At 47.3% G+C, this 15,208-nt stretch overlaps 1 protein-coding gene across 1 annotated transcript in view; it reads left to right on the top strand.

The window, feature by feature from the left end:
* Positions 1-15,208, top strand: part of LOC137544555 (protein NLRC5-like) — a 302,732-nt gene that overhangs the window by 173,359 nt on the left and 114,165 nt on the right. Inside the window, exons 14-15 of the mRNA XM_068265657.1 lie at positions 5,560-5,706; positions 7,074-7,269. Coding sequence (XP_068121758.1) covers positions 5,560-5,706; positions 7,074-7,269 — 343 coding nt within the window. The remainder of the gene's footprint in view (positions 1-5,559; positions 5,707-7,073; positions 7,270-15,208) is intronic.

Here is a 15,208-nt window from a genome sequence, read left to right as displayed (position 1 = left end):
CCGCGTCCAACGCGGCGGCTTTTCCGCGTTCTGCCTGCCTCTCCCCGGGGACAGCCGCCTCACGCTGGGAAGAGGCGGCTGCCTCCCCGTGCGAGCGGCCACTGCACGCGGGAAGAGCCGCCGACCGCTGGCTAATGGCGGCGGCTCTTCCACGCTTACTTACAAAACCGCTTCAACAGTTTATGATGATTTATTCCTGTGATACAATGAGGGCAGCCATGTTCTGTTTGTCACATTGTCACAGGCAAAGCTGCTCTGCATCTCTATCCATCAGCCTGTGAAACGTTCACTCCCCTCTCCTCCTCTCTCCTCCCCTCTGCCTCTGAAATCTCTTGCTAGTAACCTCATCCTGCCCAGACTGAGCCCCCATAAGCCCTTGCTATTAAGGCTCAAAATGCCAAGGCACTCTCAAGAAGCTGTGGGCGAGGCTTGTTTAGTTTATAGGGAATTAGAGTATTAAAACAAAAAAAATAGTATTTGGCTTGAGGAATGCCCTATAAACTATATGAAAGGAACACAATTATGCAATGAGTAAAAGTTTATCTTGTATCCACGTTAAGGCAAAGAAAGTGTGATGCCAGCAAGGGGTTATCATGCAGCTAGCATAGGCTCCTCCCACCTATGCATTTCTCAGCCAATAGGCTGCTTCCTCTGGATGTGAATTTATTCATAACTTTCCCCTGTGAGCCTGCATGACCACGCCCACCTCTAGCACAGTTAAGTATATAAATTAGTGCTTTGCACATGTTCAGAGAGTTCGTTTGGTAGCTAGTGAAGGGTGAGGTGTTTTTCATTTCCTTTTTTCCCATCTAGTTGACTTTTGGGTTTTTGGATTAGTTCCCACTAGACTGCTTATAAAAACTGGCATTTTGCATGGTAGAGTAGGACTCACCAGATTGGGGACACTTTGGCGCAGTTGGTGAGCTTAAGCGCGTTAAAGCGTAACCAAGAGCCCCTGTCACTGTTTTCCTTTTGTGTGCTGCAGCCCCTCTGTACTTATATATTTCTTATGGAGTCTGGGGACCTCCAGCGCTGCGTGCATGCTTTGCATAGAATTGCATAAAAAATTTGGTTTGTGCTGCTCACCCCTTGGTAATTTATTCATAACTTTCCCCTGTGAGCCTGCATGACCACGCCCACCTCTAGCACAGTTAAGTATATAAATTAGTGCATTGCACATGTTCAGAGAGTTCGTTTGGTAGCTAGTGAAGGGTGAGGTGTTTTTAATTTCCTTTTTTCCCATCTAGTTGACTTTTGGGTTTTTGGATTAGTTCCCACTAGACTGCTTATAAAAACTGGCATTTTGCATGGTAGAGTAGGACTCACCAGATTGGGTACACTTTGGCGCAGTTGGTGAGCTTAAGCGCGTTAAAGCGTAACAAAGAGCCCCTGTCTCTGTTTTCCTTTTGTGTGCTGCAGCCCCTCTGTACTTATATATATCTTATCTAAAGTTTAGATAGTTTACACAGCAAATCTGGCTGTAAACCGCTTCAACAGTTTATGATGATTTATTCCTGTGATACAATGAGGGCAGCCATGTTCTGTTTGTCACATTGTCACAGGCAAAGCTGCTCTGCATCTCTATCCATCAGCCTGTGAAACGTTCACTCCCCTCTCCTCCTCTCTCCTCCCCTCTGCCTCTGAAATCTCTTGCTAGTAACCTCATCCTGCCCAGACTGAGCCCCCATAAGCCCTTGCTATTAAGGCTCAAAATGCCAAGGCACTCTCAAGAAGCTGTGGGCGAGGCTTGTTTAGTTTATAGGGAATTAGAGTATTAAAACAAAATAAATAGTATTTGGCTTGAGGAATGCCCTATAAACTATATGAAAGGAACACAATTATGCAATGAGTAAAAGTTTATCTTGTATCCACGTTAAGGCAAAGAAAGTGTGATGCCAGCAAGGGGTTATCATGCAGCTAGCATAGGCTCCTCCCACCTATGCATTTCTCAGCCAATAGGCTGCTTCCTCTGGATGTGGCCATCACATACAGTGTTTATGTTGTGCTGGCAATTTCACCCTCGCTTCACTCACATCTAATAAGCAAGAGATCTATTTATAATGTCAGCCTATGCAAAGTAACTACGTTCATCTGAACACACAGATAAACCAGAACTATATAGTTTCAAGTAGAAGCAAACAGTCTCTTATGATTTATGCACATTATATAACAGGTAGTCCATGGGCAGAAAAGGTCTCATACTGGCCACATATCTAAAGACAGTCCAGTTCCCACACGAGGCAACCATTGGCAGTAAAGTTCCTGGGTTTGTGGGGATACTTAAAGGGTAAGAGGGCACCTCCAGCAAATGTCAGGGCAAGTAGGAGAAAATGTATGTAGTGTAGCCAGAGTTCTATGCCTTCTAGTTAATACCTTATGGCCTATTTCCTGGGTTAATGTATTCACAGAGCATTTATGAGTGAAGGTAATGATGCCCTCCCAGTCTAACGCCTGACCAGCAGTGCCGCAAGACGCCTCCCACGCATAGATAAACTCTGAATCGTTGTCAGAAATCTCAAGAAGTTTGACAAATAGTGTGCCTGAGAAATGTACAATCATTTCCGTTTCATTTTCATTACTGGCTAGGATATTTATCTGGTCTTTCAGTATCACAACAAAATTATATGTACCTTGTTTTTTTTTCACTTTTTGGGGGTGATATTTGTTTTCAGTAATTACTTTACTTTCTATGTATTTTAAAGGAAAAAAAAATACACAATTTCTCCAATTCCATCCCCTATAGTTTAAAAAGTAAACACAGCTACTGTACATAAAACCCACACATTGTATCTGCCTATTTGACGTGGTTATCACAAGATTTGAATTATGTCCCTAGTACAAAGTATGGTGGCAATATGTTATTTGAAAATAAAGATGTATTTTTTTTTCTTTGTTGTGGTTTTCATTTTATCATTGCACACTGCCAATGATTACAAGCCTTTATTGGCAAAAATAAGTGTAATATACCCTCATGGCAAATACAATTAAAAAACTGAGTCCCTAAAGTAACTATTTATGTATTCTCTTTTCAATTCTGTCACTTTTGTTTGTTTTTTTCAAGTGTTTTATTTTGGTACAATTTTATTATTTTTCATTCAGTTTTCCGCAAAAAAAAAAAAATCAAGTGTCATAGGCCTCAGATTTCAAACACCTCAAATTCTATTGTCTCGCTATTCATGATTAAAATGATACCCTATATACATACACTGTTAACCATGAGCAGCACCAGTTGATTTTTATACTTTGCCTTTAGAAGCCTAGGCGTGGCTAGGCGAAACATGTAGGCGTGGCCACTGATGCACACTTATCCCACCCGCCTAAGTCAGCCGCTTATAACCAACACAAAACTTCCTTTTGTTTACCTATGCTAAATATGGTACAGCTCCTGTCGCTGTTCTGGAATCGGAGGTACTCCGGCACCTCCGCAAGCTAAACCCAAGAAAATCCTCTGGCCCGGACGGAGTGTCGTCTCTCTGCCTGCGATCCTGTGCCGACCAGCTAGCCCCTGTGCTCACCACCTTATTTAAGCAGTCCTTATCGGATGGCGCAGTCCCCTCCTGCTTTAAGAGATCTAAAATTATACCAGTCCCAAAAAAAGCAGGCAGTACCGAGCACAATAACTTCCGGCCAGTGGCCCTTACCTCTAACATCATGAAGCTCCTCGAGCGGTTAGTCCTGGCCCACCTGAAGAAGTCCACGGACGCCCTTCTAGACCCGCTGCAATTTGCATACAGGGCAAACAGATCAGTGGAGGACGCCATCAATGCCAGCATGGCATACATCACCGATCATCTAGACAGCCCTGCCTCCTATGCTAGGATCCTGTTCCTTGACTTTAGCTCAGCGTTCAACACGATCTGCCCAGACATCCTGAACACCAATCTGACGCAGCTCGGAGTTGACCCTACTCTTCGGGCATGGATCAAAGACTTCCTGACAAACAGAACGCAGCAGGTGAAACTCGGTAACCACCTCTCCAGCGTTCGAACCACCAATACAGGGGCTCCTCAAGGCTGTGTTCTGTCACCTCTACTGTTCTCCCTCTATACCAACAACTGCATCTCATCTGCTGACTCTGTGAAAGTCATCAAATTTGCAGACGACACCACTATCATCGGCCTTATTGGTAGAAACGGGGAGCTGGAGTACCGCAGCGAAGTAGAGAGAATATGCAACTGGTGCGAGGACAACAACCTAGTCCTCAACGCAGCAAAGACTGTCGAGCTAGTCACTGATTTCAGGAGAAACCCTCCCCCCCTCCAACCTGTCCTCATTGGGGGATCCGCAGTTTCTAGGGTGACATCGGTGCGGTTCCTTGGCACGACTCTAACAAACAATCTGAAGTGGGAGCAGAACACCACCAAAATCCAGAAGAAATCTCAGCAGAGGCTGTTCTTCCTGCGCCAACTGAAGAGATTTGGCATGCCCAGGGAGCTGCTGACCAGTTTCTATACTTCCACCATAGAATCCATCCTCTGCTCCTCAGTCATTGTCTGGTATGCTGGGGCAACGGCCAGCGACAAACACAAACTGCAGAGAGTCATAACGGACGCGGAGAAGATCATCGGATCCCCTCTTCCACCTCTCGATCTCCTCCACTCCGCCAGGATGAGGAGGAGGGCCACCATGATCTCCCGGGACCCCGCTCACCCAGGCAGCCACTACTTCAAGCTCCTCCCGTTGGGCCGTAGCTATAGGGCTATACCATCCAAAACCACCAGGCGGATGAACACCTTCTTCCCCCAAGCTGTTCGGCTTCTGAACTCCAGTCTCCCCCTACCTGGCCCGCATACCAGCGTACTCTAGCTGGTTGTCAGCCGGCCCCCGCCGCTGCCGGCCTGGGCCCATCAAATGGACTAGAGGCCACTACCTACTTCCTTATTATTATCCTTAGTATTATTGCCTGTGCCGTGTTGTGTGTCTGTCTTGTATTATACCAATTATGCCTTTGAAATGTGTTGTGTGTCTGTCTTGTATTATACCAATTATGCCTTTGCCATGTGTACCACAAGTAATTCCGATTACAGCTCTTGCTGTACTTGGCGAAATAAAGTGATTCTGATTCTGATTCTGATTCCTGGTCTGGATAGCAAAATGAATTAATGAGTTGATATTGAATTCAGTTCTGTGACTGAAAACAACATGTTTATATAGTGTGCGTATACAGTAAGTAGAGATGTGGCAAATGGTTCGCCGGGCGAACATCTCTGGGGGCTTTACTACTTCCGGGTCACTCTGACCCGGAGTAGTACGCCTGCGCTGCCCGGCGGAGCGCGTCCTAGACCGCGCTCCTGTTGCCGGGCACTCTCTGCGCATGAGCGTGACGTCCATGACATCACGTAGATGCGCTAAAAGTGCCCGGCAACAGGAGCGCGGTCTAGGACGCGCTCCGCCGGGCAGCGCAGGCGTACTACTCCGGGTCAGAGCGACCCGGAAGTAGTAAACCCCCCAGGGATTCAGAGATGTTCGCCGGCGAACGGTTCGGGAACCATTCGCCAAATCTCTAACAGTAAGATGACTTTCTCAATGTCTGCTGACAATGTATATTATGTTTTCTAGTTTCAGGAATCAGTATTCTGGCCGCTGTAGATTGACGGAGGAACAAAAACGACAATTAGAAGATCTGAGCCGCCTCCGACCAGACATGAAGATTGATTATAAACACGATAACGATGATGACAGCAACAGCAGTAGTGATGACTATGAGTATATGGATTAACGTTGATGATAATGATAATTACTAGTTTTTACCATGGTCAAGACATTGTATGAGTGTGGCAGCAAAACTGGGTCTGTTAGATAGGAGACTGAGGGTAGGAACACACTAGGCAGAATCGCATATGTGGTTTCCATAGCATCTAGTGGAGCGCATAGCACATAGTGGAAAACACATACGCAATTCTGCCTAGTGTGTTCCTACCACAAAGAAAGAAGAAAAAATATGCAAACTGATAGAACCCATAAGGATAAGAAGATTCCTTGTTCTTCTCCTACAGAGATTGCTGAGGCATTTCAACATTTTTACCTGGATCTTTATCATCCCAAACATGAGCAAAGAGCCCCTTTTAGGTAGGAAATTATTTCTACCTTCCTGCAAAAGTATGGACTTCGTAAATTCAATACCCGCACTATGGAACTTTTAGTTGTGCCAATTCCAATTGGTAATTAAAAACAAGGACCGGCTCACCTCCATTTGTTTCAAAAGCTTTGGACTTTCTTTGGCTGACTGCTTCCCCAAAGCTTTTAATGATAATGGCCCACCCTATCCCCCTCCAATGCAACTTTAAGAGGTGACCATCACTGTAATCCATAAGAAAGGCACTGATCCCCAAAATTGCAAGTTACAGGCCAAAATCCATCCTCAATTTGAATGAAGCTTTTTGTTAAAAATTTGGATGAAACTTTTTGTAAAAAATTTTGGACTGGCAAATTCTCCTGGTAATAAACACTAAATTCAGATTAAACAGAAAGCCATATCACTCCCCTGGCTAAAACTAAAACTCAAGTGTTCCAAAAATGCTTTAGGTGGTTCCAACTGTCCTCCATCCCTGGCCACACGAACCCCCCTGAAAGGAAATCACAAAGAAGGGAAGTGGCCGGCACTACTTGCAAAGCGCTTTAATGACAACTTGGTACATTTTTCTTTCCTTTTGATCATTTGCCCTCTGAAAGGAAAGCTGGACTTTGCCCCAGCAATTCCTCTCTGTTCTTTGCTTCATAGTCGGCCTCCACACTTTCAAGAGAATGTGGTGACTTCATGTTTAACAACACGACTCCTGGGTGCTCTGCCATTAGAGCTCCACAATCAGATCATTTTCTACCAAAACAGACGTGTCTCCAGCTCCGATACTTCCTTGCAAAATGTATGCCTCCTGCAGACAAGCTTTGATGGTAAATGTTCAGGTACCGGGCCTAAAAGGCACCTTCTATCTCGGGCATACACCCTGGTTATGGAAAAACCATCAAACCACCCCTTCCCTTTCAAAATATATTTACACACTCCCTGGATGTAACGTCTGTATATAACAGTGCTGTAACTTTCCCTGAAATGGCCTTACTGATTCTTTCCATAGAGCTATTACCAGTACAAACCAGAATGGTGGTTACACCCGTCTGTATCAGAATGAGAATTCTGACTGCACAGAATTAGAATCCTCTGCATCCCCGGACCTTCATCAGGTCACAAGAACAACGTCCCAACGCCTTTCTATCGAGGAAGCCCACGCCATCAGAAACAATGCTGGTCTGACCTTTCCTCGCCAATCTCTAGTATGGAATAAAATCTGCAATAAGGAAGTATATCTTCTCTAACAATTTATAATGGGTGTTCACCAACTTGCCATAATAATAAATCTTTAAACCCAACTCTGGAATATCTCCTCTTACAAAATAAATAAGAACATATAACTGAAAGTAATATACCATTGTCAGAGACCCCCTCTACAAACAACACTGGTCTTATACACAAGGTCTCCATACAGTGCCCATATTCCCTCTTTATTGCTCTGAGTTTTGTTTTCTGTTCTGTATTAGGTTTGATCCATCGATCACTACATATCCTGATGTTCTGTCTTACACAGAGTTTGTTGTGATGAATAATAAGTTGAATATACTGTATGTGTGTTTTCAGGTTACTTGTGTTTCCTTTTAGGAATATAATCTGGTTTATTTGTACTAATTTGGAACTTCATTATTACTTTCCCTTTGTCATTTTATACTTGTCCACATACTTTTATGTAAAATTTGATAAATAAGGATGGTTTAAACAGGCTTCAAATTTCAAACAACTTGGTAAATGCCTACGATTACCCCTCTACTCCCAACGTTTGTTGGACATGCAAGGCACCCTTCTGCACTTTGCTTGACATAACGCTAAGATTCAATCTTTCTCAACCAAAATCCATTATTTACAGTAACCCAAAAAAAAATCACCCGATGCAGCCTACCCTTCTCCCCCGAGGTCTGTGTTGTCTGTGTTGTCCACTTGCTATTTTTCTCTACAAGTTCCTATAGAAAGACATCTTATGGGTGCTGCTAGCGCTCTTATTCCAGCTCTCCGGAAATCCCAATCCTCACCCTCGCTCAAAGCCTGGCTAGAGAAAACAGAGAAGAGTAAAGATGTTTGAAGAAATTGCCCTGACCTCTAGAGACAAAATGCACTCTTATCTTAAGATCCGGACAGACTGGTCTTTACAAACAACATCATGCTTAATCCTCCCTCCAATAATTCATCTTTCAGAGCAAACTACCAACTATCAACAGCCAGTCTGCCTTACCTCCCTACTTCTCCCCTTATGCCATCTCCTATGAAACTTCTTACCCAATATCCAAAGTTACCATAATGCTACAACTAATAGGCCTACAGGCCAGTTTCTAGTCTATCGAGCTGATAGGGCGAAGGTGTACAAATTGCGCAGCCCTTCAAAGATTCGGCACACTATTACAATGCGTTAGCCAGAGGTTTCCCCCAGTATTAAGTAGCACCTGATATAGCTAGTCAGAGGCCCCCAGTATTAGCCAGACGTAGCCCTCCCCACCCTGTAAAGGTAGCCAGAAAAGCCCCCAGTATTAGGTAGTTGGATGCAGCCTCCCAGTATAGGTAGCCACAAGAGACCCCAGTATTAGGTAGCCAGGTGAAGCCCCCTCCCCCAAGTATAACCTCCCCCCTCGGTACAGGCAAACAGAAACCTCTGGTAGTCAGGGAGCTCACTTTGTAGGTAGCCAGTGAACCCCCTGTAAGTAACCAAAGAGGCCTGTGTTTAGGTGGCCAGAGAGCCTTACCATTGTGTGTCCAGAGAACCCCCCATTAGTTAGCCATAGAACCCTTAGTTAGGTGGCCAGGTAGCCCAAGCTCTATGGAGACATAAAGCCCCCCTGTAGGTAGCCAAAGAGTCCCGTGTTTAGGAAGCCGGTAAGTGGGGGGAGGGGGCGGCAGGTGCAGAGTGTGCTGTTGGTTTCTCTGTGCGCTCTCCATGCACCAGGGACGATGCACCACCTCGCCCATAACTAGAATAGGAACCTTTTCAAGGGCCTGCTCAACAACTTCAACATGCTGCCTATAGTTATAGATCTGAGTTGCAGACTGTTACAGTGTTTGCAGTGTTTTAATGACAAATGTTTTAAAGCTGTTTTTGCATTTTCTGTACATGTTGTACGTTTCCACATCTTTAAGCACTCAATAAAATGATATTGAAGCCGATAATTACCCGTTTACCATGAATAAATCTGAAGTATGACTTGGAAAGGCTTAAACTGCAGGAGTCATGTTTTATCTCAGAGGGTAAAAGTAAATATGTTTTGTTCAAAGAGATGCAAATATTTCTGAGTTGTATGCATTTGTATGTGATTTATGCAGCTCGTATATGACCCAATGAAACGGCATACATTTGCATTGATATTTGCACACATTTGCAGCAAATCGAAATGGTTTGCATCTCCTTGACCATCCCTATTGGCAACATAGAAATAGTTTTTCAAAACCCTTAAAGGGAACCTGGACCGAGACTAATTATTTAAATTATTTAACCACTAAACGACTGCTCCACACCGATTGGCGTGAGCAATGCAGCAGCCCCAGGAACGCTCCATGGCGTTTGGCGTGAATGGCTGAGGTCGGAGATTGCAGGAGATCCCGCACATATCCACATGAATGACAGAGCTCCGCTCCGCCATCAGTCTCCCAGCGGCGAAACCGCCATCTATGAACACTGTGCTGCGATCTAACGCAGCGCTGTACTGGGGACATCCGTGTCACTCGGCTTTCCCCGCCAGTGGCACAAAGGCGATCCGCTGTCATAGGCTGAAGCCGATGACAGCTGATCGCACTGATTGGCTGGTGGGGGGAGGGAGGGGGGATTAGAAGAATAAATTAAAAAAAGGTTAAATGTATGCAAAAAATAAATATTTATAAAACAAAATAAACATTTGTGGAGCGATCATTGCCTACCATCAGAGAGTCCTGTTGGTGGGCAGAAAAGGGAGCGGGGGGGGGGGGGGGAATCACTTGTGTGCTGTGTTGTGCGGCCCTGCAGCAAGGCCTTAAAGCTGCAGTGGCCCTATTAGTAAAAAATGTCATCATTAGGGGGATTTAACACCGCCGTCCTCCAGAGGTTACAATAAACACATGCTGTAGCTGCAAATTAATATTATGTACTTACCTCGCCGTCAGTTCCTCTCAGAAGCTCACCATTTTCTTCTTACAATGATTCCTTCCAGTTATTACAAGATTTTGTCAGGACTGAAATATATCAGTTGCTGTCAGTTATATATCAGTTGGTGTCAGTTATAACTGAAAGGACAACTGATGAGCAAGGTAATGTCCATGTTTCCCTATGGCTCAAGTGGATGATATTACCAGTTTAACAATCTGCTGACCCAGAAGCTGTTATGGGGTAATGGCCATTTTTAAAATGTAGGACAGCGGTGCTCTCGTGATTCAAATGAGGCTTAGTTTGCGCAGGTGTGCGGTGGGATACAAGGGGTTATTTACCCATAATTCTGGCGTCCGTCCTGCATTCCAAACAGCTTGCACCCGTCCTATTGGTCGCATTGCAAGCCTCACACCGGCGCACTTCCTCCTTCCAGCTTGAAGTAGGAAGTGTGCCTGCGCCAATTAAGCCTAATTTGAATCACTCGTGAGAGCACCACTAATATAGGATAGGGAATTCCATTGATCACAGTGGAGAAATGGGACGCAGGAGAGGAGAAAGAGATAGAGGAGTAGACTACACGGGAGGTAAGTATGACGTGTGTATGCTTATTTTATTTTGTGTTTATTGTAATTGAAACTTTCAGTTCCGATTTTTGTTAATTACATTTCTAAAATGATGTATATTCCTGGCTGGTGGCGTGTGCTTTGCTGCATGGGCCAGGTGTGTGCATGCCATCTCTCTGGACACCTTGAATTGCACAGCTGGTCCATTAAGATTGGACCAATTGAATTGCATGATTGTGCCAATCAGATTGCAGAAATCTGATTGCATGATTGGACCAATTTGTTGGTAGGAGAAAGGAGTATCGTGCAGGACTGTATCGGGGCAGGAAGGCTGCTGGGGGCTGGCAGAAGTGAAACACTTTTTTTTTTTTGAACTGGCACTATAGCTAATCTGCTTTTTTAAAGAGAGTCTGAAGCGAGAATAGATCTCGCTTCAGACCTCATATATAGCAGGGGCACGTGTGCCCCTGCTACAACTCCGCTATCCCGCGGCTTAACAGGGGTCCATGTCCCCCCAAATCCCCTCCGTAATGCGGGGGAGCGCTTCCTGGTTGGGGCAGGGCTAACCGCCGCAGCCCTGTCCCACGCGCGTCTGTCAGCACGTATCTCCGCCTCTCCCCCGTCCCTCTCAGTCTTCCTTCACTGAGAGGGGCGAGGGGGGCGATGCGCGTCTGATAGACGCGACTGGAGGCAGGGCTGCAGCCGTTAGCCCTTGCCTCCAGGAAGCAAAATCAGCGACCAAGTCTGCGACCAAGGTTTGCAGGGGGTGGGTTGGGGGGGTCAGGGACCCTCGTTTAGCCGCGGGATAGCGGCATTTTAGCAGGGGCACACATGCCCCTGCTATATATGAGAGCTGAAGCGAGATTTAGTCTCGCTTCAGTGTCTCTTTAAGTCCCTTTAACATAAATACGTGTTAGTGGAGCAATGTTACTGACAAATAGGAACTCTGATTAAAGGTATTACCACACTGCCAATACCCATTTACAGCCAGTTAGTCACGACGGCAGATTTACCTTTCTGACACCAATTGGGCTAATCCATTAAATGAACCTGAGGTGGGTTTCTGCCATCAATATAGGACACAGAGGCACATTCCGTATACAATCACCAGCCTCTGTGTCCTTATACTGTGCCTCCAGCCCCCCGGGCTCTGCTGTCCCCCCTTCTAAAAATTGCCAGGCTAGCAACACACAGATTGTCACTAGCTGGCTGTTTACATTGATGCAGCCACTCACCGCCGCACCCCAGCCTCCTGCATATCGCCACTCCCAACTTCGTCCCTGCCCACTTCTATAAGCTTCCTCCAATCTGCTTACGGAGGTGGGGAGGGAAGGGACGCAGGCAGGGAGCCGCGCTATACAGGAGACAGGGGAGTGGCAGCATCAATGTAAACACCCAGCTAGCGACAATCTGTGTGTCGCTAGCATGGCGGTTTTTATATTGGGGACAGCAGAGCACAGGGGGAGGGGGGGGCACAGTATAAGGACACAGAGTCTGGTGATAGTATGCACAATGTGCCTCTGTGTCCTATATTGATTGCTGAAACCCACCTCAGGTTCTTTTTATGTAGTAGGAGGCACCTGTAACTGCTGCTTGAGCTGTCATTAGTTTTCACCCCTCTGGTCAGCTCAGCTAGGATCTTTCCAACTTACTGTGCTCAGTGCACAGTACAGGACAGCGCCATACAGCTCTATGTTTATGCGCTGCCCGCCAAGGACCCAGTGTTTTGGACCACTCTTCCTTTGCAAATCATTGTTTCAGGTTTCTCTTACTGGAAGGGCGCTTTTTTCCCAGAAGCAGTCTTAAAGTGAACCCGAGGTGGGTTTTAAGAATCCTATTAGCACACAGAGGCTGGTTCTGCATATAATCATCAGCCTCTGTTACGATACAGTGTCCCCCCATCACCACTCTGCTGTTCCCACCGAAAGAAGCCGCAGTGCTAGTGACACACAGTGTGTCCCTAGCAGGCTGTTTACATGCAGACTGTCACTCTCTGCTGCTCCCCCGCCTGCGTCCCTTCCCTCCAATCAGCTTATGGAGGCAGGGAGGGAAGGGACGCAGGCGGGGAGTGGTGATATAGAGGAGACGGAGGAGCGGCGGAGAGTGACATTCTGCTTGTAAACAGCCTGCTAGCGACACACTGCGTGTCACTAGCACTGAGGTTTCTTTTTTTTTTTGGGGGGGGGGGGGGACAGCAGAGCGCAGGGGGGGCCTGGGGGGAACAGTATAGTAACAGAGGCTAGTGATTATATGCAGAACCAACCTCTGCGTGCTAATAGGTTTCTTAAAACCCACCTCGGGTTCTCTTTAAGATCTCTCTACAGGTGTTCAATCAGATTTCGTTTAAATGTTGATGGATAGTTCACACTCTCACTGATGCTCCCTGAGCCTGCAGGACAGCTTGCAATTCATTGGGACTTGTTTGGGGCAGCTTATCCACCATCTGGACTATCCTGTGTTGCAACCTTTCATCAATGTTTATCTTCCGTCAATGCCCAGGGAGATTAGCTACAGTACTATGGGTTGCAAACTTCTCGATAATGTTGTGCACTGTGGACAAAGGCAAATCTACATCTCTGGAGATGGACTTGTAACCTTCAGATTGTTATTTTTCCACAATTTTGGTTCTCAAGTCCTCAGACAGTTCTCTCCTCTGTTGTCCATGCTCAGTGTGACACACTAAGGTGAGTTTAAAGGAGCAGCACATGCTTGAAACAATCTTATTTATCCACAGTTTTTGAAAGGGTGCCAATAATTATGTCCAGCTCTTTTTTTGGAGATTTGTGTCACATTATTTCCAATTTGCTTTTTTCCTCTTTTTTTGTTTTTGTTGTGTTCCAGTACACACAAATGGAATAAACGTGTGTATAGCAAAACGTGTTACTGCAATACTTTTCTGTGAGAAGTACAATTTCGGTCAGATATAACTTACATTTTTTTTCTGCATATTGGTTGGACGGATCTTCCAAGCACTGTGTTCCTTTTGTTTTTGCATTAGGGACACATGCTGTATGCTGTAGGGTGCTGCCCACACAGTATGGTTGTCGAGGAGAGCTGGTGCGCAGGCATGCAGGGAGGGGTTCTGTTGTAGACGCACTGAGTAAGCTGTGTCCGCGCACGCACTGTGTGACCTGCACGCACGCAGGGAGGGGTTCTGGCGTAGACGCACTTAGTAAGCTGTGTCCGCGCACGTGCTGTGTGACCTGCTGCACGCACGCAGGGAGGGGGTTCTGGTGTAGACGCACTTAGTAAGCTGTGTCCGTGCATGTGCTGGGTGAGCTGCTGCACGCACGCAGGGAGGGGTTCTGGTGTAGACGCACTTAGTAAGCTGTGTCCGCGCACGCGCTGGGTGAGCTGCTGCACGCACGCAGGGAGGGGGTTCTGGTGTAGACGCACTTAGTAAGCTGTGTCCGCGCACGCGCTGGGTGAGCTGCTGCACGCACGCAGGGAGGGGGTTCTGGTGTAGACGCGCTGAGAAAGCTGTGTCCGCGCACGCGCTGGGTGAGCTGCTGCATGCATGCAGGGAGGGGTTCTGGCGTAGACGCACTTAGTAAGCTGTGTCCGCGCACGTGCTGTGTGACCTGCTGCACGCACGCAGGGAGGGGGTTCTGGTGTAGACGCACTTAGTAAGCTGTGTCCGTGCATGTGCTGGGTGAGCTGCTGCACGCACGCAGGGAGGGGTTCTGGTGTAGACGCACTTAGTAAGCTGTGTCCGCGCACGCGCTGGGTGAGCTGCTGCACGCACGCAGGGAGGGGGTTCTGGTGTAGACGCACTTAGTAAGCTGTGTCCGCGCACGCGCTGGGTGAGCTGCTGCACGCACGCAGGGAGGGGGTTCTGGTGTAGACGCGCTGAGAAAGCTGTGTCCGCGCACGCGCTGGGTGAGCTGCTGCATGCACGCAGGGAGGGGGTTCTGGCGTAGACGCGCTGAGTAAGCTGTGTCCGCGCACGTACTGTGTGACCTGCTGCACGCACGCAGGGAGGGGTTCTGGTGTAGACGCACTTAGTAAGCTGTGTCCGCGCACGCGCTGGGTGAGCTGCTGCATGCATGCAAGAAGGGGGTTCTGGCGTAGACGCGCTGAATAAGCTGTGTACGCGCACGCGCTGGGTGAGCTGCTGCATGCATGCAAGAAGGGGGTTCTGGTGTAGACGCGCTGAGTAAGCTGTGTCCACGCATGCGCTGGGTGAGCTGCTGCATGCACGCAGGGAGGGGGTTCTGGTGTAGACGCGCTGAGTAAGCTGTGTCCGCGCACGCGCTGGGTGAGCTGCTGCACACACGCAGTGAGGGGGGTTCTGGTGTAGACGTGCTGAGTAAGCTGTGTCCACGCATGCGCTGGGTGAGCTGCTGCATGCATGCAGGGAGGGGGTTCTGGCGTAGACGCGCTGAATAAGCTGTGTCCGCGCACGCGCTGGGTGAGCTGCTGCACGCAGGGAGGGGGTTCTGGTGTAGACGCGCTGAGTAAGCTGTGTCCGCGCACGCGCTGTGTGACCTGCTG

Source organism: Hyperolius riggenbachi, chromosome 1 (assembly GCF_040937935.1).
Source record: "Hyperolius riggenbachi isolate aHypRig1 chromosome 1, aHypRig1.pri, whole genome shotgun sequence".
NCBI classification, from domain to species: Eukaryota; Metazoa; Chordata; class Amphibia; order Anura; family Hyperoliidae; genus Hyperolius; species Hyperolius riggenbachi.
The sequence above is the reverse complement of the archived record's forward strand: the minus strand, read 5'-3'. Positions and strand labels throughout refer to the sequence as shown.